At 41.7% G+C, this 26,641-nt stretch overlaps 1 protein-coding gene across 1 annotated transcript in view; it reads right to left on the reverse strand.

Annotated features, from left to right (window-relative positions):
* Positions 1-1,677: 1,677 nt before the first annotated feature.
* The window catches only part of LOC105923898 (tetratricopeptide repeat protein 39B), a 33,691-nt gene continuing 8,727 nt past the window's right edge, over positions 1,678-26,641 (reverse strand). The window contains exons 2-19 of the mRNA XM_036133990.1: positions 18,671-18,705; positions 17,803-17,907; positions 15,428-15,559; positions 13,951-14,021; positions 13,792-13,859; positions 12,413-12,477; positions 12,218-12,323; positions 11,933-11,998; positions 11,712-11,820; positions 11,523-11,590; positions 11,361-11,420; positions 10,012-10,173; positions 9,790-9,881; positions 8,274-8,394; positions 8,064-8,175; positions 7,634-7,751; positions 7,409-7,525; positions 1,678-5,804 (exon numbers count right to left, since the gene is read on the reverse strand). Coding sequence (XP_035989883.1) covers positions 5,708-5,804; positions 7,409-7,525; positions 7,634-7,751; positions 8,064-8,175; positions 8,274-8,394; positions 9,790-9,881; positions 10,012-10,173; positions 11,361-11,420; positions 11,523-11,590; positions 11,712-11,820; positions 11,933-11,998; positions 12,218-12,323; positions 12,413-12,477; positions 13,792-13,859; positions 13,951-14,021; positions 15,428-15,559; positions 17,803-17,907; positions 18,671-18,705 — 1,704 coding nt within the window. The 3' untranslated portion in view covers positions 1,678-5,707. The remainder of the gene's footprint in view (positions 5,805-7,408; positions 7,526-7,633; positions 7,752-8,063; positions 8,176-8,273; positions 8,395-9,789; positions 9,882-10,011; positions 10,174-11,360; positions 11,421-11,522; positions 11,591-11,711; positions 11,821-11,932; positions 11,999-12,217; positions 12,324-12,412; positions 12,478-13,791; positions 13,860-13,950; positions 14,022-15,427; positions 15,560-17,802; positions 17,908-18,670; positions 18,706-26,641) is intronic.

Here is a 26,641-nt window from a genome sequence, read left to right on the forward strand (position 1 = left end):
GATCATCAAGCTCATTAAAAAAAGAGCTGGAAGCTCAGAGCTGAGTGCAGAGCAGAGGCATCAGTGCCACTCTACCATCATTTTTATCGCTCTGAGCTCAAAACGCGTCAGCATTCAACCCTCTGCACTAAATGCTCCCACTCAGACATATAGAGGCCAACCTGGCCTGAAGGTCGTCAAACCCACAACCTTTTGACCGCCAGGCGTCTACTCCTCCACCAATCAACGTGTTACTGCCGTGTCGCAGAGCTTAGAGAGGGCAGATTTATTTATAAAGCACATTTCAGTACAAAGACAATGCAAAGTGCTTTACATGATTAAAATATAGGAAAATAAAACAGAATAAAAGCAAGTTGGATTAAAATGCAGGAACAAAATAAAACATGGGAGAATAGAAACTAAAAGCAAATATTAAAGCTGCTCATCATTGAAACATGAGCTGTTGATGTTTCAATGATGCTTAGAGATCCAGTGTAACGGCACCCTAAGAGGGTCTGGAAGCAGAGAAGTCTGTATAACGGGTCAAAGGCAAAGTTTCCAGGGCCGATCTTTTCCCCCAGGGTGGAAAGTTTGATTTCATGATGAAAAGTGTGGACCCAAAAGCAAAACATGCATAAATGATTGGATTAAACATGCAGATTACATTAAATTATATTTTTCATCTGAAATACGATCACTCCTGCTAGGAGGAGGGGGCTGATGAGTTTCAAGAGGCTGTCCATCATTTTAGTGCTGGGTGAAAGCTGCTGGTGTGATTAAAGCATCTGACTTCTATCTAGACGTAGGTAGATTTAAAAAGCAGAATTCTCTCTCATTATTCCCGAACGGTCAATAAGTGTGAAACCTTTCATTTGGTTGGTCGACCTCACAGAGGACCATTACAAAATAATTAAAATAATAAGAAAAAAGGTGTCTGGAAGCAGAGAAGTCTGTAAAACGGGTAAAAGGCAAAGTTTCCAGGGCCAATCTTTTCCCCCAGGGTGGAAAGTTTGATTTCATGATTTCAACTTTGTAGTCCAACTGTTTTTAATATTTGCTTTAAGTTAATATTTACCTGTGTTTTATTTTGTTTCTATATTTCATTCCAACTTGCTTTTATTCTGTTTTATTTTTCTGTATTTTAATCATGTAAAGCACTTTGCATTGTCTTTGTGCTGAAATGTGCTATACTAATAAATTTGCCTTGCCTTAAGATAGTGACAGCTCATAACCTCTCCACAGTACCCCACTCAAAAGGACCCACTCTGTCCCTTTAAGACCAGCTCCTGACAGGATCAGATAAATGAACAAATTAAAGCACACTGCTTCGGATTGTCTTTAGAGCTGTAAAAAGCTGAATTTTTCATTGCTGTCATTTATTATCTTTTACAGTTTAAACCTATAGAGTTTTTTTATCTCGATTTTCTCCCACATAACTAGAACCACCGATCTGAAGCGGTTTAGTTTGCATAGGAAACAGATTCTCTGACCAGCATCTATTCTTTGGTGTTTAAATTATATTTTCTGTAAAAGAAAGGAAGCAAATAAAACATTAAAACCCAAGCGTCAGGATTTCAACGAAACAACAAAGAGCGAGTTATTGGTTCAGGAATGCACCGATTTCTCCGTTCAAGGCTCTGACGACGACACACAGAGGCACACAGGACAGACGTAAAATAAAAACACAGACTGCACACAAAACTGGACAATATTCCTGTTTTATTGCACCAAAAATAAAAAGCCTTTATCCGCCTCCTGCTGGTCGGGAAGCAGGCGTCTTACAACATGAAACAAAAAACCAGAAGATTATATTAAATAACATGCGATCCTTTGGAAAACAGATTACATCTTCAACACAGACACACACACAGAGGCACTGACATTTATCACCCGAACACAACCTGAAGGAGAGATTCCCAGGAGCAGAGAGGTTGTGGCAATGAAGCGGGTCAAACTGGGCTGAAACTGAACTCACAGTAAAACCATTCACCAAAAAAAAAATAACATCTCATTTATCTGTCATATTTGAGGATGTTTCTACAGGACTATTTTTCTCCAGGTTGCAGATATTTATGCTTAATTGCTGTTATGGTGGCAACCATAACGCACCTTTATGATCTGAAGAAACAAATTATGTCTGTCAGCCATCAGAGACGCCATTTCTGGTTAAAACCTCTGCATAAATCTGTCAAAATGTTAAAAATTCAGTGTTTCTCTGGCCTAGATAACATGATTTGGTTTCCACACTTTTCTCCCACCCTCTGCCTTTTACCCACAAAACCAACCAGACCTCAACCCCACATAGTTAAAAACAGCATACATGTTATTTAGTAGCTGGGTATTTAAAAAAAAAAAAAACTAAAATGGTAATTATTTTCATTTAATTAGGTTGCATCTTACTTTCCCAAGACTTTATAAGGCACCATTTGTCCTTTTGTTCTAAATCTAAACAAATCAAGACAACCACGACTCCCTGGCAGGTAGGAACTGAGATTAAAGTAAAGCTCTGCAGAAAAAAAACTGTAAATATGTTGCTATGGGGGCAAAAAAAAAGACCGACAGCTTAACTTTAACTCCTTTAAAACCATTCATATAACGCAACAAGCGTCTGAGACTCTCGGCTCATTGCCACAACTCCTTCTAGCGTCTCTGGTCTTCATAATAATTCATCAAGTTTTCTAAAAATGCACCGAGCGGCGCATCAAGTTGTTCACACAGGTGAGGCTTCACATCCCACAAAGACGCCAAAAAAGTACATCCAGACATTTACAATACAGGGATAAAAAAAAATAAAAAGAAAGCCAGACGAACAGCTGGGATTTGGTCTTCAGGGCGATACATTCAGAAAGCAGAGGAGGAAAACCGCTCTGATGGTTTCAGTGGAAGCAGAGATGAGTTAAACTGACGGAAAAATGACAAAACGCCCCATTTTCACCACTTCTACTAACCCACACACCTTTACACGCCCTTTTCCCCCTCAGAGACTCTCCACTAAAATATATCAAGCTAATTTTGATCCATGTTTTTTGGAGAAAATAGATTGTGCTTATATTAAAGTCGCTCTACTTATATGCTTTTGATCTAAATGTAAATGATGGATTTATGTTTCAGGCTATTAAGCAACAAAAGAGAAAAAAAAAGGCCACGTTCCTTTGTTCAAAGCTAAAAGGTTTACAAAAATAAAAGAAGAATAAGAATAAAGCTTCGGTGCTTCCAGGCAGGTTATTATAGCCGTTAGTGTTTCTCAGAGACAGAGCTGCTACAGCATAAATCTGAACTGATACAAAATTTAGTGATCTAAAATCAGGGGCTTTGTTCTAGGAAAAGTTTGTTAAAAATGCGTTAAAGTTTCTGCCGTTTCCCTGAAAGCTTGAACTCTTTGTCTCCTTGGCAGCAGAACCAACAAACAACACGACTCAAGCGTCTTCACAGCAAGTTACGCAGCATTAAATTTACCTGAGAACGATAATTCCTCTGGATTAGTACTTTGTTAATGTTAAAAACGGGGCTCTGTTAGGTTAACACTTTCCATTCCCAAGTGTTGGGCTGGTGATCCTGCAAAGTGTATATTCTATTAAAAATACAACAACTTTGAATAATTAAGTCTTGTAGAGCAGGGAGGCTAATTTTAACTGACCTTCTTCATTTGTTGGTCAAGCCGGGGTAAAGCCAAATCACCGGACCGGAAATCACTATAAATCAGCATCTATAAATAGCATTCTCCCAAGTTGTGTACCAGAGCTAATATTCTTTATATTCACTCATTATATCTTGTTTGAAAGACATAGAATAGGGAATTAGGCCCTCACAGTTGTTAATAGCAGTATTGAGAAGCCTTGCTGTACCCATCCATCTCTTTAAGTCAGACTTTCTAATGGTGTTAGCACTTTCTATATAAGGATAAAGGAGTATATTGATTGCTGTAGGCATGTTAGTCACTAAAGGGTCAATTTAAAGAACAATGGGCCCAGTACCATCTCCAGTGCAACACAATACTCAATTGCTAATGACCAAACTGCTGGTGCTCATCAATGGTGTTACTGTTGTGCTTTCCTGAGCTCACGTTGATCTTTGCATCGTTGCTCAGCAATCATTGCCTATAGTAGACTCTATATGGACCCCTGCTATTACTGCATTTAATATGTCTTATTTGCAAAAGGTGTTGGTTCACTTATCTGGAGAGAAACACAATTTTCTGTACACTAGGCTATTCTAGCAGATTGGTCAATATTGATTTCACCCAAAAAAAGGTCATTTAAGAACATAAAACGTACATTTAAAGAATAGTGCGTCAAGTACACAACCTTAGAGAAGGCCTTATTAAATGGAATAGCATTAAAAAAACTGGCACTACACAAAGTTAATGATAATATTGGGGTCTTTTGCTAAATTTCCAAGGATAATTGTGTTGGGTTTAATTAAGTCTTTAATAATGGAAGACATTGGAAATAAAATCTGCCTTTTCTGTAGGGGAAGCTGAAATGTCTACCTCTCCCAGAGAATAGCACTAATTACTGTAGATTTGCTCATTTAAATTTAAAGGAACTGATGCTAGACAATTCAGGCAGCACATAAGCAGCAAACTGAATAGTGGGTCCAGTACAAGACCCTGTGGGACGCAACGTTACGACTTTAAGGTCAGTATACGGTCTTTATAGTGTTAGTTGAATGAAAAGAGACCCTTCTGTTGTTACTTTTTAGTCCCCCGGTCTTGCTGACCTTCTATTAGTTCAGCTAGCTTAGCATAGCTAGCTTAACTGGATGCTAAGCTAGCTATGCTAAGCTAGTTTAGCATCAAGTCTAAAAAGCGGCTCTGTATTTGAGAAACACGAGAATAAATTAAACCCTGTGGCGTTTCACCTTCATTGAACAAAAAACCTGACAGAACATCCAAAAAATATCAACAGCAAAACGTTTTCTATATATACACCGCGGCTAAAAATGTGCAATTACTGCCGTTTGTGAGTGTAATCTTCAAATGTGCATAACAGCTTGGTTGTGTGAGCTTGGAATGAGTGTTTATTTAGGCCACGACTGGTGAAAAGGCTGTGACTGTTCGTGCACAGACACACCTGTGTCCTTTGTGCACCTGTGGCATGACGCGTTTGTAGGAAACAAATGAGGTAAACAAGATGTAAAGCATATTGGAACAAATGTTTCTGCTGTTGGAGTGAATGTGTGTTTTCAATTTCCACAATTTTTAACCCGAAATACGTATATTTTAGGACCTTATCCTAAAAATACATATATAATCATTTGTTGCAGTGTAAGGTCATGATTTGTGTGTATTGTTTAACAAAAAAATGTATTTCAAGGTTTCTTTGATACCCGACGATTGAAGTAAAATAAAGTCAGAGGCAATTAAGTCCCATTTGTCAGTTTTTTCAGATGTTTCTGCTACTTGCTGGATCAATGTTTTTTTTCACTTTGTGCTTTTTTTTTGGTCAAATAAAGATGCTGTTCAGTTGCAGCAGACACACTTGTGATCAAATCCAATCGGGTTTCTTAACGAGCTCGTTAACCTCTGAATAAACCGACAGCTGGAACTGATTGCCCTGAAACTGACAATAATACTCCAGCTTCAGCTGACCGACATCATTAGCAAGCAGTAAAGCATCTGTGTTAGTGTACACGTGTCTGTTCAGGCGGTTAAAAGACAAAGATACATGTGAAGTAAACCAGAAGCATCCCCGGTAAACCGCTGCTGCCTGACGGGGGCTTCTGAGCATCACGGGGTGCCGACCGGCGAGCCTTTCAGGCTGCTGAGGGCCGCGTGGATCCTGAAGTGCAGCCTGGACTCCATGGAGTAGTCCTTGTAGTTTGTCCTGATGGAGAACAAAAACACGCCAAATAAACACAGAAGAGATCCTGTAATCCTGACTATGGGGTTAAAAGGGTTTAATTCGGCTATGAGTGGCCTGTTAATTCACACGGCGTAAAATCCAGATGACTGATTCGACCTTTACATCTCAGCGTTTGCAGCATTTACAGCAGTCATATAACCAGGATCACTGAGTGTTTTACAACAGGGCACACCTGCAAGGTAAGCAGCTGTGTTGTGGAGGTAACTGGCAGTTAGACCAAAGATAAACTAGGTTGACAGATGGTCTCATGTGAAAATAGCCTATTTCAATCCTGAATTTTGCATTAAAAAAGGACAAAATACGTCCTATTTTATGATTAACAGGTTTTAAAATTGTGTAAATCAAACCTCAACTACACAAAAAAAAAATGCACAATTAATTAAATATTTGTTAAACAAAATGAAGCCAAAATAGAAAAGCAGCACATGAGAACATCTTATAAAAGCGTGAATAATCTGAGCTGAAGCTCTTTGGTTTCTGTTGTCCTGCCTAAAACTAGTCCACGCTCTGGTAAGATTAGCAGCTGTCTGAAATGTTTTCCACAGTTAAATCCTTCCCTCTGTAGACTGATGGACTTAAATAACATATTATAATCCCTCCCTGGTCGATAGGATTATAGGACAACCAATAATAGATATTTCCACACTTGCATTGTGTGGAGCCAGGATTGTCCTGTAAGCCTAAAACAGGGGTGTCAAACTCATTTTGGTTGAGGGGCCGCATGCAGCTTAATCTGATCTCAAGAGGGCCACACGAGTAAACTCATTGCAAGATTAAATAGAACTAATAAATGTGGACTTGTTGATTTTTATATTAAATTAATTTCACTTTTACACAATATATTATGAATAACCTCAGCGTTTTTAAGAAAAGTATGTGCAATTTCAACAATACTTTTACTCAGTTAAACATTTACTTGTGCATTATGCATAAGAACTGATCACAGTGATTGGACAATGTTGAAAAACATTTATTCACATTTTTTGGAACTTAAAAACACTGTCCTACATGACAAAATACATCAAGCAGATAAAAATTAAGAAATGATTTAAATTTTTCCACACCTGAAGCTTAATCTGCTAATTAAAACACAGCACCCCTCGTGGACAATATAGGAACTGCAGATTTTCAATTAAACAAAGGACATGTTTTTTTTCAATAATTGTTTTATCATTCTCTTCCTTTAATATTGTCCACTTGTGAAAGTCAAATCTGATGAGCTCTTTGTGGCATCTTATTGCCACATTGCCAGACAGGACACTGGAAAAAAAAAATAAAAATGTTTTTTTGTTGTTTTTTATAATGATAATGCATTTAGCCACAGGGCCGGACTAAATTGTTCGGCGGGCCGGATCCGTTTGACACCCCTGGCCTAAATCAATAAATCCATTAATAAGTGTTCTTGATTATCAACACTTGGCAGCTTCTCTATCTCTTAAATCCCAAAGAAACTCAAAGGTGTACCTATTATGACTGTATTAAGCTGCATTAAATACATTATAGAAGCAGATGTCAACAGCCTAGCATTCAGGTGGAAATGCGTCTCAAACCAAAGACGGACTTACTTGGCTCTTTCAATGTAGGTGGTGGCTTTGAGGAAGTCCCCCTGCTGTTTGTACAGCAGACCCAACTCGTAGAGGGTGAACGGGATCAAGTAGTGATCGTACCTGATGCGACTCTCGCTGGGAGCAAGCAGACACACAGATAATAGAGCTGATCTTCCACAGAGAGGAAGCTAAACGGCAGATTATCCGCATGCCTTCTGATCTGTGCGTGTGTTTCTGTCTTACCTGGACAGGACCTGCGTGAAGCAGAGCTCAGCTTGGAGCAACCGGCCCAGATGTTTCAGGCAGAGCCCCTTCAACATCTGGACCAGACCGCTGTCGTCTGGGTGGAACTCTGACGGATCTGGGAAACAGAAAACGCACGAAGAAGAGAAGAAACTATTAAAGCTGAACCGTTTAATATTCATTTTGCTTCCTCAAGTCGTCTAATCAGATGTTTTGAAGCTAAACTCTGACTCTAGGAAGGGTTTGTACACATAAATTATTTCAATATTTTGCATTTTTTTTTAAGATTTAAAAGGTTTGAGCCAAACAAAGGTCAGTAATAAAAGGGTTAAATGTAAAAGAAAACTAGGGTACCAAGTACACAACCTTGGGGAACTCCAAGTTGTCAGATGAGCAACTCTTTATTACAGAAATAAATAGTTTTTCTCACTTGGATCGTTGCGGAGCTGCAGCTCAGCTTTCTCAATCGTAACCAGCAGAGACTCTGTGTAGTCGGCTCTTTTCCCGACGATGTTGAACCCGTTCCAAACGTACATCATCTCCTACAGACAGAACAAAACCAAAAAAAACATTTATCCATGATTTCTGACTGCCAGGTTTTTCATTAATTAAAGTAATTTTATTTTATGCCGTTGAATACCAGCGCAGGGATGAGCAGCGGGACCGGCTGTTCCGCTTTGTAGCGTCTGGATTTCCTCACTGCAAACTTCTCCATGGGGATCGACTTCCCAGCCAGGCGCTGCTTAAGTCCTTCCACCTGCCTGCGCACAAATATACCTTTACATCCGTCACACAAAAAACTAACTATCGTAAAAAAAGTAAACTGCAAAAATAAAATGGAGCTTTAATGTAACTTGGATTACTGGAAGGAAACATTTTTATCTCCACTCCATCCATCATTTTTGAAATAATTTACATTTTATGTGATGCTTTCAAAATTTCTAAGCTTATTTTAATGATTTGCAGATTCCAATCATAGAGCACATATTAAGCTTAATAATCAAGCTCCATCATACATCAGAGCTCTGATTACCCCGTATGTTCCTAACAGAGCACTTCGCTCTCAGACTGCAGGTCTGCTGGTGGTTCCTAGAGTCTCTAAAAGTAGAATGGGAGGCAGATCCTTTAGTTATCAGGCTCCTCTCCTGTGGAACCAACTCCCAGTTTTGGTCCATGAGGCAGACACCCTGTCTACTTTTAAGACTAGGCTTAAAACTTTTCTTTTTGACAAAGCTTATAGTTAGAGTGGCTCATGTTACCCTGAGCTACATCTATAGTTATGCTGCTATAGGCTTAGGCTACTGGAGGACATCAGGGTCTAATTTTCTCACTCTACTGAGTTCTACTGTTCTCCAGTTTTGCATTGTATTACATTCAAATGACTGTCGTCATTTCTGCTTATAACTTTTTGCTCTCTCTCTTTTTTCTTCATAGTAGGTACACCTGGTCTGGCGTTCTGTTAACTGTGACATCATCCAGAGAAGACGGCTCACCCGCTATTACCATCTAATGTAGAACAGATTACTAGGATCAATGTGTGCTTCTGTGCTTTTTTGTCTCTCTTGTTGTGTCTCTGTTCTGTCTTCTGTAACCCCAGTCGGTCGAGGCAGATGACCGTTCATACTGAGCCCGGTTCTGCCGGAGGTTTTTTTTCCCGTTAATGGGTGGTTTTTCTTCCCACTGTCGCTTCATGCTTGCTCAGTATGAGGGATTGCAGCAAAGCCATGTACAATGTAGACGACTCTTCCCTGTGGCTCTACGGTTCCCCAGGAGTGAATGCTGCTTGTCGGGACTTTGATGCAATCAACTGGTTTCCTTATATAGGACATTTTTGACCAATCTGTATAATCTGACCCAATCTGTATAATATGATTGAACTTGACTTTGTAAAGTGCCTTGAGATGACATGTTTCATGATTTGGCGCTATATAAATGAAATTGTATTGAATAAAATTGAATATTTTGTTATATCACAAAAATGTTTTATATTTTTCAAAAAGTTATTTAAAATTAGAAAAACCTTATAATTTTCAAAGTCACTCCCATCCAGGGCCATACATGTTTGGCTTTCATCTACTGACATCATTAAGAAACAGTTTTTTTTCTCCCCATGGACATAATGATGTTAAAGTGTTTCGATTTGGAGGAACTACAACCTGAAGAGCTCCACGATGTCCTCGCCAGTCTTCCTCACGTCCTCCTCTGTCATCATGCTAAGGATGGCTGCTTTCTGGTACATATAGATCGCCTAAAAAAACCACAGAAACACACAAATCAACACGTCTAGTGGATCCGGAGAAATACGTTGAGTCTTTAATTTGTAGTTTGTTCCTGTCCGTAGAGGTTAAAAAGGAAATTGTGGATAGAGTGAAGCTTACCTTGGACCAGCGGCTCTCTTTGCACAGCAGGTCAGCGTAGCGGTACGCCTGCTGCCATTCCTGCTGAAACGAGTGGGTCCACATCAGTTCCCAGTAACACAGGTGGTGGATCTGCTTCCACTCCTGCTGGCTGCCGATGCACTCCTCAAACCTGGCCCGGGCCTTAGAAAACGAGCAGAGGACCACAATTTACCGCTCTGGTTCAAAAATTAATACCAGGCAACATTTTAATTACGTAACACCGTTATAAAGTGTTGGAAAACTGATTTAATTAATTCGTAATATTTAATATTCCGTAGACTAAATTCTCTGGCCTCTGAAAGAAAGACACAATTTTCTATTTAAAACTAGGTTTAAAAAACTAGTTTTTTTTTTCCAATAATGGTAAATAAAATACTCTATAATACAAGTAAATATTTCAACATTCGTAAAAAGTTGTGTTTTTTTGGACACTGAATAGGTTTTTCACTAAACTAAAAAAATAGAAAAATCTTAGAATTCTTCAAATGTGAGCATTTAGTTTAAAAGTAAAACTTTGTTTAAATAACTAAGATGTATTATTTAGAGAAATGTGTGGTTAAAAAATAAAGTTTCACAAACTTTTGAAACTTCAGGAAGATGAAAATACCTAAATTTCTTAGAAAATCAAAACATTTTTAAATCACTGATTCCTCCAAAATCAGTAAATACCAGATATTTGACTAAATGTAACATTTCTTGTAGATTTAAATATTGGATTTAATCAGGGACACACTGCAAAAACTGAACTAAAAACAAGTAAAATGTTCTTAAAATGTGTGTATTTGTCCTTGATTTGAGCAGGTAAATAAGATTATCTGCCAATAGAATAAGATTTTTGCACTTAAAATAGGAAGAATTCATCTCTATCATCTTATTTCAAGTGCAGTATATCTAATTATCTTATTTTAGGGGTCAAAATACTCATTCTATTGGCAGATAATCTTATTTACCTGCTCAAATCTACACAAATGTTACACATGTTTTGAGAACATTTTACTTTAATTTTTAGATCCGTTTTTGCAGTGCAGGCAATGTGACACGGTTCATCATACAGCCAGAAAAAAAAGTGATCTGAATTAACAACTTCTAGATAACTACTGATACAGTTAATTAAAACTAATAGTCCTGTTGAAAATGTCCCTTTTGTTTTTCAGACTTGATTTCTAGTGTTGGTTCTATTTTTACCGGTTCAGATTTCATGGTCTTTTCATGGTCTTTTATCATCATTGTAATACGCATTTCAAAATGCTGTGATAGAAATTTAAAGCTTTACTGCACATCCTCCCATTCGATATAAACATTACATCACAGGTCCTAAAAGAACAAACCTTCTCAAAGTTTCCTCGTAGGGTGGCGATGCGAGCAGAGTAGAAGAGTATTATGGAGCCCTGAAAAGAAATAGTAAATACAATTTAATGGTTGACAAAAGTTTGGATAATTATCTTTATTTTCCAACCAATTAAGACAAAAAATATCTCTAGCTGTCATACTTTGGGGTATTTTTCTTGGTATGGCTCCAGCAAAGCTTCAGCTTCCACTAGGTTTCCTTCTCCCGTTCCTTGTCAAAAACACACAACAAACCGAGATAAATAACTTTATCAACTGAGAACGACACATTCAGGCTAGCATGTTAAACCAGAGAAAAAAAAAAAAAGGTAAAGCCTGAAGACATTTCCTACCCAGTATCAGCGAAACGTAGGTGTTGTAGAAGAGCAAGGTCAGCACACTGAGGATCGAACGCAAGCTTTGGCTGGTTGCTCCCTCCCTCAGCTGAGATAAACCAAAACTCTGCAGGCAAAGTAGCCAATGAGAGGACAACCTTTAAAACAGCTGGATGTGTTTCGCTGTCTTTAATAAAGTATCTGTGCACGACGTTTAAAAAAAAAAGAGAAGAACTCACTCTGTTTCCTGAAAACCCAATAAACTCCAGCAACCTTAAAATCCTCTGAGGAAGGAGAGATAACATCTGAAACACAAAGGAAGTCACACTGAAGCATAACTGCATGTTTGTTACTCAGGAATGTTTGCCAATATGCTGATATTACGCTAATTTAAGCAGAATGGAGAAAACGTGCACATATTTTCTGATTCTTAAGAACACGTACGAGTTTAAAATCAGGAAAGCTTTAGAAAACCTTCACATCCTGTTAGATTACTTCACATCTCAACAATAATGTTCACCCACCAGGTTAAAAGAGCCGATACCCAGCTTGACTCCGCCCTCGAACTGTTTGAATAAATTGGACTGCTCCGCCTTGTCCTGGGAGAGGTTCAGCACATTCTGACAATCCCTGAGGAAAACCACAAAGCCTGAAGTTAGAGTCAATCCCCTGAAATTCAGCTGGAAAAATCAATGCTTCTGTGTTTTCTAATCACTCACTTGTAGATTTGGTAGCTTGTTCGAATCTTGATTCCTCCTTTTATAAAACTGATCATGTTCTCATCCTGGGAAATAAGGACAGACGTTACGCTTCAACAGCCATTAATCCTGCTGCATAACATCAGAGGAGCAAATACCAGGTTTTCCTATCAATTTTAAAATGAGTCGGAGCTTTTGAACACGTTAAAAATTACTTATAGCAGGAGCAACTTTGTTATTCCTCAGCTTTTAAATCTACTGCAAAATTAGCAACATCACAACCAAACAGCAAGTTAACAACTTGATTTTATTCTGAGGGCTGTTAGTCAAAAGTTACCCACAATCCAAGATAAACTTCAATGCACTGTGAGAAAAGCAGAAACATCTGAAATAAACAAGAACTGGAGGTGAAAAGTTGACAAGGAGGCGGTTTTATGTTGACAACTAACAGCAACAAAGCCCGCTAACTTTATCTAAGCTACATATAAAGGAGGAGGACCAGACAAGATTGATATTTTATTAGTCTGTTCTTAATCAACTATTACCACGGAGCTTAGTCCTCCCAAACAAAAACCCAGAAAGTATGCTGTAAGGTGTAAGCACTTAGCCTCGTGAGACCATCCTGATCTCGCGAGCTTTCAAGGTTTCACTCGCAGATCAGTCTGGATACTCTCCGTTAAAGAAAATTTGGAGCCGTTCACCAAACGAACGTCCAATCAGCGTTGGCTTTGAGGCGCGTTGAGGTGTGACGCAACCGGAAGCGCGACAGTTCAGTCTAAAGAACATGGCGGCTTCAGCCGATGAAATTAGCGTTAGCGTGGCTATCGAGCAAGTTTTATCGGAATTACAGAGTATTTCTCTGCTGAGCTAACGAGCCTTTACTTGCAGCAGCAAGAGTAGCTTGGCTTGTGGTTGTGTTTTCGTCGTCGCTCTGTTACGAGCGACGACGAATCTGATTGGTTCATTTGGCCCGTCTATCACCAACATAGGCCAATCAGCTAACCAGTATTTTCGCCCCTTCCCAAAATTACTTCAACGGAAGGTTTCCAGATGGATATGCGGAGCAAATCTATCTGGCGGAGTCAGGTAAGTAAGCACTTAAAACAGGGTTCTCATTATGCGTTCTAAAAATTGCATAAATATTTGGCCTTCCTACTGTTTTTCTAAAACAATTCCTTGTTTTAGAGTTCAAAATCTCTCAGTTACGTTAGTACTGCAGCTTGTGCTGACAGAAATATATATATATATATATATCAGATTCAGATGATCTTTAAGGTGTGTTTTTAAGAGCTTCTGTTGTTGTTAAAGGCCCGCTTTGTACACTATTGAGTCTAAATACTGACACAGTGCAAATATATTCAGCCGGGTTAACAACCCGTGAAGTAGACGGTGATTCTGACCTGTATGAAAGTCAGAGTTGCTTTCTGCAGAAGGCACTCGGCGTAGCAGAGCTCTGCATGCATTTCCTCTGCAAACACAAAGACAGTCAGTGTATTTATTTCTGCGCTGGTTGCATAGATCGCCTGCCGAGTTAAAGTCAGCAGGTCTGGGTTACGTACCTTCCTGCAAGTTGGACCTCTTGCTGATCAGAGTGGACAGAGAACCGACCACAGAGTTTCTCTTTCTGAACCTGCAGAGACATTTCAGACATTTTAATCTTTGATTTGGTCCCCTGGACATTAAGGAGTCTAGATTTATAACACCTTATTTAAAAAAAGGTCTACGCCACATTAAAAATGTTAACCAGAAAAGACTCAGCAATGCCGACAAAAACACAACCTTTCCTCTCCAAACAAAAACAAACCTGATTTAGTTCTCTAGTGCTGAGGCAAAGGACAGCGGTTCATCACTGTAACAAAGTCGCCACCATTTATAACAATATCTGGCATTATTCATTAATTAATAAGAACTGATGATTTATACCGCCCATGAAACACAGATGACTCCTGAACTGAGTAGCAGGAAAACAGGAACCTGCAGAACCACCGACTCAGCAAACAATGCAGAGCCTCATAAAACTACTCCTACCTCTTGACCTTCTGCACATTTTGTCACATTGCAGAAAAAACTATCAAATGTATTCCACTGAAATCTAATGGGAAATGATAAAAGTACAGATTATAATGTTTTTTTTTCACTCCTACCGTTACAAATCTGAAAAGTGTGGCATGCATTTCAATCAATATGCATCTAGTCACATTGTTGCACTGCAAAAATGGATCTAAAAATAAGTAAAATGTTCTTAAAGTTAATGTATTTATCCTTGATTTGAGCAGGTAAATAAGATTATCTGCCAATGGAATGAGTATTTTGACCCCTAAAATAAGATAATTAGACATCCTGCACTTGAAATAAGATGGAGATGAATTGTTCCTATTTTAAGTGCAAAAACCTTATTCTATTGGCAAATTGTTTTATTTACCTGCTCAAATCAAGGACAAATACACTAATTTTAAGAACATTTAACCTATTTTTGTTCCGTTTTTGCAGTGTGGACACAGCAAACTTGTTGGAGCTCAAAATGTAAGCTTTTGATCTAGATACAAACAACTAGGTGTGCAGAAAAACCAACGCTGAACATTCCCCTGAACACACCGTCCATTCTTCAGCAGGGACAGGAAAGGTTAGTTAAAGGTTAAAGGTTGCAGAAAACCTGACACTGTATCCATTACATGGCATCTCTAACAGTTAGAGACTCCATGTAATGGATACAGTGTCAGGATTTCTGCAACCTTTAATGTTTAACTAACCTTCCTGACACCTGTGCTCTAACATATTTGTCAAAAATAGTCCAGAGTATGAAAAAAAAAAACAGACATGGACATTGTTCCTCTAGGAAACACAGGGATCTGCCATTTATGTGGATAACACCTCGCTGGGTGGCTATAGAGGCTCCACCTTCACTACCATCAACTTAAGTTTAATTTATGCCAACATTATTAGACCTAACTCCCATAAAAGCTAAACTGAGCAGAGGATAAACCCGATCCTCACTGAATATTATCAAGAAATGAAATGTGAAGTTCGCGGTCTGACCTGTGACACGTCTGTAACGCCTGCTTGATGGTTTCTATGGCCGTCTGGATGTCCTTCTGCTCAAACGTCATGGTGGCCTGCATCACCAGGATGCTGCTGTAACCCAGGGCGTGGTACATGCTGTGCTTCCACCTGCGCACGCAGCGGTACGGGTCGGTTAGGGCCGCAGGACCAAGGAGACGAGGAGAGGAGGAGAGGAAAGGAGGAGACGAGGAGGGAGGGGACCCCACAGGGAAGGAAAGACAGACGGCCAACAGGTAGGACAGGTGGGAGGAAGAAAAAAGTTAGAGAGGAAGGCAAGAAGGAAAGGAGACACAATGAGGGGAGGAAGGATGCAGGAAACAAGGAAGGAAGGATCACATAAAAAGAATAGAGGTATGACACAAAGAGGGAAGGACAAAGGAGACAAGGGAAGGTTAGACAACAAAGAGCAGAAGGAAGGAAAGGGAAATTAGGAAAGGACATAAGGAAGGGAATGAAGGACATAAATAAGAGAGTTGGGACATGATGATGGAGGGAGAGAGAAAAGAAAGGACACAAGGAAGAAGGAACAGCAGATTTAGACGATGGGAAAAGATACAGTTTATTATTTATAATTGTGGAAGATGCGTTTCTATCTAAAGCTCACAAATCCACCAATATGGTTAAATTAACACAGAAAATATATGCACACAAGGCCAGTTTAGATGACATGTTCACCTACATAAATAAATGATTTTCAGTCTAAATTTACTCAGGCAATCTTTGTCTGACTATAACAACTTTTAGATGATCCTAAGCTTGTCAAAAAAGCAAAAGATGTTGTCTCTCCTGCCCCCCATCCCTTCCCCAGGAAGGGATGGGGGGCAGGGGTGGCTAGGGTAAGGTCGGGGTGGGAGGGGGTTTATTAGGTATATAGTGGGTGATGGGGGGCTCTGGTCGGATGGCCCGTACGGGTCGTGTCGGCCCCCCCTCTTTGTGGGGCCTGGTCCGGGGGGCGCCTGGTCCGGGGGCGGGGCCGGGGGTCGGGCACAGGCAGACGTATTGTTGAATTGTGGTGACCCCCCCCCCACTTGGGATTTTTGGATGTGAATGCTATGTGGGAATGTGTGTAAAGCGTCCTTTTTTTTATTTATTTTTTATTTTTTTTTATTTTTTTTATTTATTTATTTTTTGGTGTCTGTGTGTGGCGAGTGGGGCACAAGGGAGGGATGGTGTGAATGAGTGTTTTTTTTTTTTTTTTTTTTTTTTTTTCCAGGTTTGGGTTCGGTCCGCTCCCTCTCCCAAGATCATCTCAAGTCTCCGATAGGTGCGGAGCCCATCCCCCCATGTCCTGCCCTCCTCCGCTGCGTTGGCGGGCGCCTTGACCCTCTGGCGCGTTGACGGTCCTCGGGTTTGGGGCGGGTTCCCAGGTGGGCGCCGGCCCATTCCCGGCGGTGGCTTCGCGGGGCCTGGCCCCCCGGGGGGCGGCCGGGGCCCCTGCCGCGGGGGCGGGGCGCCCCTGGGGCCTCTGGCCCCCAGGGCCCATGGCCAGGACCACTTCAGCGCGGCCGGCTGCCGGCGGGGCCCACGGGCTCGTCCCCGCGGCTCTTGAGGGCGTCGGCATTGCGGTGGCTGGGGGATTTCCTCGGGGTCGTCTCTCCTCTTTCCTCAGGGGGGGGGTTGTAGATTTCCTGTGAAGGCCCCTCTCGGGCGCACTGCTTTGGGTGCCTCTTTGGGAGTCCGGGGTTATGGGTTCCCTGACCCCTGCCTCTGTGCTCGGGGAAGGTGGGTCTTCGGTTCTCCACAATCACTGTCAAGCCATTTCCTTCTGGATAATTTTCACCTAAACTAGTGCACTCTCACAATCTCCCACAAGTGCTGGGTCCCAGGTATTAAATGTTCACTTATATATAGAAAGGCTATAATTTATTTACTTTCTTTTACTTTTTTTTTAGGTATCACATTACACATGTCAGCTTAAATAATAATACATATGATTTAGCAATGGTATCAAGATGCTTTATGTCTGTTGGTTGTGCTGTTCTTTTTGTGTCTCTTTCCAGGTGACGGAGCAGACGGAGGAAGTTTTATCATTCTCTTCCTTTTATCTCTTCTTTCTTTCACCTCTTCTTTCTCTTTTTTTCTCTTCTTGTTTTTCTTTTACTCTCCTACTTTCCCATTGTAGTGTCCATATAATTTGAAATTCTCCCTGCAGGAATCACAATAAAGCTATTTACACGCACAAATCAAGTGGAGCATTATGGCGAAAGCTGTTTGCTCCACTTGTGAAAGTAAAATCTGTCGAGCTCTATTTGGCATTAAGATATCAATTTTTATTGCCACATTGCTAGACAGGACACTGGGGAAAAAAAAAAAAAAAAAAAAAAAAAAAAGAAAAAGATCTGTGAATTTACCAGGGCTTAAGAAGGTCGAGGGCTTGGGAGAACTTGTTGTTGAGGACCAGGTTGAGGGCACACTGCGTCTCCTGGATGGCAGTCTGCAGGTCCATCTGGCATGCCCTGCAGATAAATCAACCAATCAGCACAAGACCAGACCGTTGGTGAAAGAGACGCTAACCTGACAACACATTATATCAGTACAGAAATATACATTATTGTCCCTCAGTGGGACGTAAAAAAATAGAAACAAAGAATACAGGAATAAAAGACTGTACAGTGGAGTAAGGGTACATTTACAACATAAGCAAATAGCGTATTCAGCTTAGAAGTAACATGTCACTTAGTAGTTTGGTATCAAAATGTACAAAATGTGCATAAAATAACAGCAGCAGATGGTTTACAAGAAACAAACAAAAACGCTTCTTGAGTTTGTTGGGAGCAGTGATGGTTGTGAAGTCTAGCAGCTGCTAGGAGGAAGGACCTGTGATAGCGCTGCTTTGTGCACCACGGATGCAGCCGTCTGCCCCTGAAGGAGCCCTCCAGCTGTGTAGCAGCTTCACACATGGAGGGGAAGACATTTTCTAACACTATAACACGTAGAATAGACAACACTAAGACACACAAAGGGTTTATAAGTGGGCATAAAGGCAGGGAGCTGCATCCTGCACACAACTATTAGCACAATTCGCTGATTTTGGGGAACACTGTGTGATGTAATAGGTCCTAAAACTGTGACTTTCATAATAGTGTGACTGAAGCTGAATTTAATTCTAATCTTTAACCTAAAACAATAAAATAAGTAACAAAATAAGGGAAATGAAACAAAAACAAACACAGTTATCGTTAAGTTCTCTCAGTACTTTGTGGGTTAGCATGTACTTACGAAGGAATCCGGTCGAAAGCATCTTCAAAGCAGTCCTGAAACACAGACAAACAGAGCGGTGAACTCGCTGCTCCGATTCACCGAAATCCTCACAAAACGTCCGATAAAAAACATTTTGATCATTTTTGAAAGCCGGTTTATTTAGAAAACCGGGTTCTGTCAGGCATGTTCCTTTTTCAGGAGCTCAGTCTGAATAGTGCATGTTTATTGGGATCATCGCTGTGGAATCTGATTTCTCCCGCTGTGACCAGACGCGGGACATCACCTCTGATGTGACGTCACCATTTAGTGTTTTGTCTACATATGTTAGGATAAACCGGACATTTTTCACGCTGTGTTTACGCCCCCCAGAGGTCAGATAATTATAACCCGAGTTAATCAGAAAATGGGTCAAGTTCTGCTTTCAGTTTTAAACATTTGGGCAAACTGAGAAAAACTTTAATCAGCACAGAAAAAATCGTTAGCATAGAGTTTCATGACATGCAAATGGTTTATTCTACAGTAATGTCAGTAGAAACCTGAAAGGGTTTTAACGCCAGAGTTACTGAAGTTATTCTAGACATATTAGGGGCATTTGGGAAATATTTGGGAAAGTATCCTTGACTGGACATGTCTCCTGCCTCCCATACAATGTCCACTGGAAAATGCGCCCCAGTCCCTCTGTGACCCTGCGAGGACACGCAGGTATAGACAACGGATGGAGATCCACAATCCTGCCCTCTAAAGTCACAAATTAAAAATAATACAACCCATTTTAAGGCTTAGTGTTGAGGGACGGTGTCCAAGTACCATTTACTAGGGTTGGAGTACTCCGTCTGAGAACTTAAAACATTTAATTTCTCATGCTGAGTCATCAGTGGCCATTAATTCAATATCATTAATTAATTTATAAATTTTCAACAGGGAAACCTCAATCAAGGGAGGAAAATCTCCATGACGGCGTGGCTGGACCTCCAGGGAGCAGGACTCATTACCGAGCGCCTCCTCAGGGGTTCTGAGGGGGAGACGGATCTGTCTGGGATTACACTGCAAAAACAGAACTAAAATAAGTTAAAATTTTCCTTAAATTAGTGTATTACTACTTTATTTGAGTAGGTAAATAAGATTATTTGCCAGTGGAATAAGATTTTTGCACTTAAAATAGGAATAATTCATCTCCATCAACTTATTTCAAGTGCAGTATATCTAATTATCTTATTTTAGGGTTAACATTACTCTTTCCATTGGCAGATAATCTTATTTACCTGCTGAAATCAAGGACAAATACAATAGTTTCAAGAAAATTTTACTTATTTTTAGTTCTGTTTTTGCAGTGTAGATAGACAAACTGTGGTCTTACTGGAGCAGTGAGACGTCTTTTAGATCCGACCATTTTCATAAAGCATTAGGCGACACAGTCCTGATTAATGTGACATAACAGCATGGGTGTTGAGGTTGTCACCCACAGAGCTAACAGCTAGCAGATCTGTGGTATCTGTGACCACTTTAAGGTGCTAATGTAAATTTAGCAGAGCTTGTGCACAAAGTCCAAAAAGAAAACTGGAGGCACACGTTTCAGATTCTTATGTAAAATTCAAAATACAGCGAGTCGTCTTAAAGGGAACCTACGTATAGTTCTGCTCGGCGTCCTTGTGAGTAGACCTCACACATGTGCTGCAGAGCCTCAGTAACAGGCTAATAATAGCCGCCCCAGCAGCGCCTTACATAACCGGATCCAGCTGCAGCTTTGTACCGAGGCCCTCTGCCTGCAGGCTGCAGCCATGGAGCCACTCAGGGTGCAGACCGCCGCTGTGCTGCACAAACAGGCTCAGCGTCAGCCGTGCATTGAAGCCAGACGCTGAAAGTGAAGCCGTTCAGACTGCCGTGAGCTCTGGGAATGATGTAAGCAGCTACAATGATGCACTTTTACATGTCTGCTACGCAAAATTAAGGAAATCTACTGGAAAGAGACGCAAAATGTTTATAAAAGAAATGGATAAAAGAGGTGAAAATGTTGCAAAAGGGACACACGTCGAATTAAATAAGCTACAAGGCTTACATAAAGCAAAATGAAAAGCTAACATTGAAACAATTAAATAAAAAGAAAAACTAGATAAATCATCATCCATAATTAAAAACTATGGCTTTATTAAAGACTACTGGAAATAAACTCAATTCATTTAAAATGAAAAACTTTTTTTGTGTTTAAAATGAAACACAAAATTCCTTTAAAAATAAAATGTATATTACTTCAGAGACACAAAAAAAATTCAGATATAGAAATCAACCATTTAAAGCAGGGGTGTCAAACTCATTTCTATATGGGGCCACTTTGGCGTCATGAAGTCATTAAAAGGGCCGGTTGCACGTGTATAGACGATACTTTTCAGATAGAAGTATAAAAAATGCACGGTAACATAAAAGTACCAACCTTAGGTCCAGTTTATACAGTTTATCTGCAAAAAAAGTTGATTTTGGGGTGAGTTACACTTACAGGAGGCACAATTTTAGCCACTTTATACACTTTAAAAGGATATATGCCTCTACTTTATGACATGATATACCTTTTTTTTGGCTCTTGAGGGCCGGATAACTTACTTTGACGGGCCAGATTCGGCCCGCGGGCCTTGAGTTTGACACCTGTGATTTAAAGTAAAGCAGCTGCCAACGGCCTCAGAAAAATCCAAGAGGTCCATCAATACCATAAGGCAACTAAAAGAAAGAACTTTTCCTACTTTTAAGAGGGAAATACAAAAATGCTTCTACATGCTTAGATACATAAAATAAAGATGTCACACGTGCAAACAAGAACAAAGGACTCTCAGGAAGCACTAAATGATCATTCATGGTGTGAATCCTCCCCCTTCAGTAACTTTCCCTCCCTTGACGCTGCGTCTCTCCTTCTGTCAGCGTTTCCGTCTGTTTGCAGCGTTCACAGCATTCCTCGTGTAAACGCCATAAGCCCCGCTGCGTCGCTCTGAACGCTGCCAGGCGTCGTTGAGCCAGGCGGGTCAGCGTGTTACAACGCACCACAACTCTCCTGGAGCTGAGGCTGCCGGCCCACACAACCGCAGGAAGGGAAGGAAACGTGACGCTCTATGAGGGTATTAAAACCATAAAAAGCTCAACATGAGAGCACTTTTAAAAAGGTGATATTGCTGGATAAAAAAGATAGATTACTACACAGCCAGGTAGGGAGCGAAGGGGGCGGGTAGGGAGTCAGGTAGGGAGATAGGATGCCAGCTAGGGAGCAAGGATGCCAGCTAGGGAGCCAGGTAGGGAGCTAAGGGAGCGGGTAGGGAGCCAGGTAGGGAGATAGGATGCCAGCTAGGGAGCAAGGATGCCAGCTAGGGAGCCAGGTAGGGAGCTAAGGGAGCGGGTAGGGAGCCAGGTAGGGGGCCTGGTAGGGAGATAGGATGCCAGCTAGGGAGCAAGGATCCCAGCTAGGGAGCCAGGTAGGGAGCTAAGGGAGCGGGTAGAGAGCCAGGTAGGGAGCCAGGATGCCAGCTAGGGAGCAAGGATCCCAGCTAGGTAGAAAGGTAAGGACCTAGGGGGCCAGGTAGGGAGCTAGGATGCCAGCTAGGGAGCAAGGATGCCAGCTAGGGAGCCAGGTAGGGAGCTAAGGGAGCGGGTAGGGAGCCAGGTAGGGGGCCTGGTAGGGAGATAGGATGCCAGCTAGGGAGCAAGGATCCCAGCTAGGGAGCCAGGTAGGGAGCTAAGGGAGCGGGTAGAGAGCCAGGTAGGGAGCCAGGATGCCAGCTAGGGAGCAAGGATCCCAGCTAGGTAGAAAGGTAAGGACCTAGGGGGCCAGGTAGGGAGCTAGGATGCCAGGTAGGGAGCGAAGGGGGCGGGTAGGAAGCCAGGTAGGGAGCTAGGATGCCAGCTAGGATGCCAGCTAGGGATCCAGGATGCCAGCTAGGGAGCTAGGACGCCAGCTAAGGAGCTAGGACGCCAGCTAAGGAGCTAGGACGCCAGCTAGGGAGCTAGGACGCCAGCAAAGGGAGCCAGATAAGGAGCTAGGGAGCCAAGTAGGGAGCCAGTATGCCAGCTGGGGAGCCAGGATGCCAGCAAGGGAGCAAGGATCCCAGCTAGGGAGAAAGGTAAGGACCTAGGGGGTCAGGTAGGGAGCTAGGATGCCAGGTAGGGAGCGAAGGGGGCAGGTAGGAAGCCAGGTAGGGAGCCAGGTAGAGAGCTAGGATGCCAGCTAGGATGTCAGCTAGGGATCCAGGATGCCAGCTAGGGAGCTAGGACGCCAGCTAAGGAGCTAGGACGCCAGCTAGGGAGCTAGGACGCCAGCAAAGGGAGCCAGATAAGGAGCTAGGGGGCCAGGTAAGAAGCTAGGATGCCAGGTAGGGAACCAGGGAGCCAGGTAGGGAGCTAGGGGACCAAGTATGGAGCCAGGTAGGAGGCTAGGATGCCAGGTAGGGAGCCAGCTAGGGAGCCAGCTAGGGGGGCGGGTAGGGAGCTAGGATGCCAGGTAGGGAGCGAAGGGGGCGGGTAGGAAGCCAGGTAGGGAGCCAGGTAGAGAGCTAGGATGCCAGCTAGGATGCCAGCTAGGGAGCTAGGACGCCAGCTAAGGAGCTAGGACGCCAGCTAAGGAGCTAGGACGCCAGCTAGGGAGCTAGGACGCCAGCAAAGGGAGCCAGATAAGGAGCTAGGGAGCCAAGTAGGGAGCCAGTATGCCAGCTGGGGAGCAAGGATCCCAGCTAGGAAGCAAGGATCCCAGCTAGGGAGAAAGGTAAGGACCTAGGGGGTCAGGTAGGGAGCTAGGATGCCAGGTAGGGAGCGAAGGGGGCAGGTAGGAAGCCAGGTAGGGAGCCAGGTAGAGAGCTAGGATGCCAGCTAGGATGTCAGCTAGGGATCCAGGATGCCAGCTAGGGAGCTAGGACGCCAGCTAAGGAGCTAGGACGCCAGCTAGGGAGCTAGGACGCCAGCAAAGGGAGCCAGATAAGGAGCTAGGGGGCCAGGTAGGAAGCTAGGATGCCAGGTAGGGAACCAGGGAGCCAGGTAGGGAGCTAGGGGACCAAGTATGGAGCCAGGTAGGAGGCTAGGATGCCAGGTAGGGAGCCAGCTAGGGAGCCAGCTAGGGAGCCGGGTAGGGAGCCGGGTAGGGAGTCCCTCCTGGCCACAGGTTTATCCCCTAACACAATTTTTAAAACCTTTTCTATGTTTTTAGTAATTAACAACATTTTAAGAATGATGATTTTTCTAGTTGGACAGGCAGATAATATCCAGCCATGAAGACACCAGATACCAGCGAACAGACGTTTTAATTAGTGGATGTAAGGCAAGCTGCCTTTATATTACATTAACATAATAATTACTGTAACATCAGGTCAAGCGTTAACTCATGCATAGCTAACAGAAACGATAAACTCATTCAACCTCCTTGATCTTTACACATAAGCTTCAATCTCCTCTTAAAGTGTCTAATGAGAACTTTACCGTCGGTACTAACCACCAAATATTAACTCAGCTAGCACAACAGCAAACTGCTTCCTATTAATGTTTACGACCGGAGAGACAACCGGCACTGAGCCTTTAGAGACGAGGAGAGTTCAAAGTCAGAGAGGTTCTCCAGTAACAGCAGCTCCATCCATTAATTAGTGAAAACCTTCCTGCTGTGTCCTGTTACCGGCCTCATGGACTAAAAACCAGACAACAATCACTAAGCAGGAAACCAAGACTTCACAAGCTCACAGAAAACCCTACATGACCAGACATTATCGGCAAAAGAGCAACGCTGCACTTCCTGGATGGATGGGGGGGGGGGGGGGGGGGGGGGGCTTTTATTGACCTATTTGAAGGTTGAACCAACACATGTTCAGGGTCTTTAAAACCATCTAATGCCACGGTGGACATTTCTAGCACTGAAAGTTCAGGATAGTTCTTGGAAACCTTGTGCTTATTTCAAGTTTTCAATATCTAATAATAAAATCAGCTATAAAACGCTTGTAATAAGTGAAATTCTTAAAAACAACTCCAAGTATGAAAGAATTATTTCTGAATAGATGATGGACGATGATGAGGTTTAGGTGTCCTGAACAAAAACGTACAAGTTATCGTATCTTTCGTACCATAAACCGCACCGGATTATAAAGGCGCACTAAATATTCTTCCCTAGTAGGGATGGGAATCGAAAACCGGTTCCTGTTCAGAACCGGTTCCGTGTGTTCCAATTCCATGGTACCTCGTAATCGATTCTCTTATCGATTTCGTCGTGCGGCGGCTCTGAGCAGCACGACGGTAGCTAGTTATGCAAGTTACGCCACGTTTTTTACGCAAGTTACGCAACGTTTTTTACGCAAGTTACGCCACGTTCTTTACGCAAGTTACGCAAGTTACGTCACGTTTTTTACGCAAGTTACGCAAGTTACGTCACGTTTGTTACGCAAGTTACGTCACGTTTTTAACGCAAGTTACGCACACGGCATTCAGTAAGCAAGTACGACGTGACCAGGCGAAAAACCAAACAAAAAAATGCCATTTCTGGAAATAAACCAATTTCCTACCTCTCTTTGGGGTTATAAGGGAGTGTAACTTTCTCGTTTATCCAGCCCTTCATTGGTAGCATGTTTAATTAGAACTACTGGTAGCTGGAATTCTTACATGATTCTAGCTATTGCAGTGGATGTAAGGAAACATGCTATGAAGTTGCTCCGCAGTTCAGGGAGCGAGAAAAAGATGACGCTCGTTTATTTAAATCAGGGGGAGATGAGTTTATTTCCCAAAACTGTACAGTAATCCTTTTTCATTAAACGGATGCCTTCTCTGTTAGATTTAGATGACTGAGGTTATCTAAAGGGAGATTAATAAGCAACTGTCACAACAAACTTACATTTTCTTGTATTCTAAGCAACTCATCTACTGTATTTAAGTTTGATCTTATATTCCTTTTTTTTATTTAAACAAATATAAATGTTACTCCAGTTGCACATTTGCTGTGGACATCTTGACCTTGTTAGTTTGTAAGGTCGTGTGATAGTTAAGGAAACAAAGTTGATGCTCATCATCAAACTGTTTGTTCTCCTTATTTCCCCAAATTGGAATCGAAAAGAGAATCGAAAAGGAATCGAATCGTTTCACAGAATCGATAAGGAATCAAATCGTTTCACAGAATCGATAAGGCAAGGCAAGGCAAATTTATTTATATAGCACAATTCAGTACAGAGACAATGCAAAGTGCTTTACATGATTAAAATATAGGAATAAAAGCAAGTAGGGATAGAATGTAGAAACAAAAAAAAGAACATTTAAAAACAGTAAAACAGTTTAACTAGAACAGTTGAAGGCAATTTTAAACAAATGTGTTTTTAATCTTGATTTAAAGGAACTCAGGCTTTCAGCACATTTACAGTTTTCTAGAAGTTTGTTCCAGATCAGTGGAGCATAGGAACTAAATGCTGCTTCTCCATGTTTGGTTCTGGTTCTGGTTCTGGTTCTGCAGAGCAGGCTGGAGCCAGAAGACCTGAGTGATCTGGAGGGTTGATGCCCTGATAACAAGTCTGTGATGTATTTAGGTGCTAATTCAGGGATTTATAGACTAACAGAAGGATTTTAAAGTCTATTCTCTGAGATACAGGGAGCCAGTGTAAGGACTTTATAAGGGAATCGTTAAAATCTTTTCAATTCCCAACCCTACTCCCTAGTGTGTAATATCACTCCTCCACGTCCACAGCTGTCTATCCGTCTCTGTGGGGGGGGCAGAGTAGCTGGACTACCCAGAATTAACTTACTTATTGATGCTAGCGTGTACTCCAGGCTGCCTTACATGAATGCACTTCTAGTTTAGACATTACAGTCAGGCAGTCTGGTAGACAGCTCAGGGGTCCTCATGTAATGACACTTTGTACCGTAATGCTCCTAATATCCATTGAGTGGAGCGGCTTCATTTTAACAGATTTTTATAGCAAATTGTACCACATAAAAATCAGTCAGTAAGCTCAATGGTGATCATATATAAAAGGTGCCTTATAATCTTAAAAATACAGT

The sequence above is a fragment of the Fundulus heteroclitus genome, unplaced genomic scaffold (assembly GCF_011125445.2).
Source record: "Fundulus heteroclitus isolate FHET01 unplaced genomic scaffold, MU-UCD_Fhet_4.1 scaffold_71, whole genome shotgun sequence".
Taxonomy (NCBI): domain Eukaryota; kingdom Metazoa; phylum Chordata; class Actinopteri; order Cyprinodontiformes; family Fundulidae; genus Fundulus; species Fundulus heteroclitus.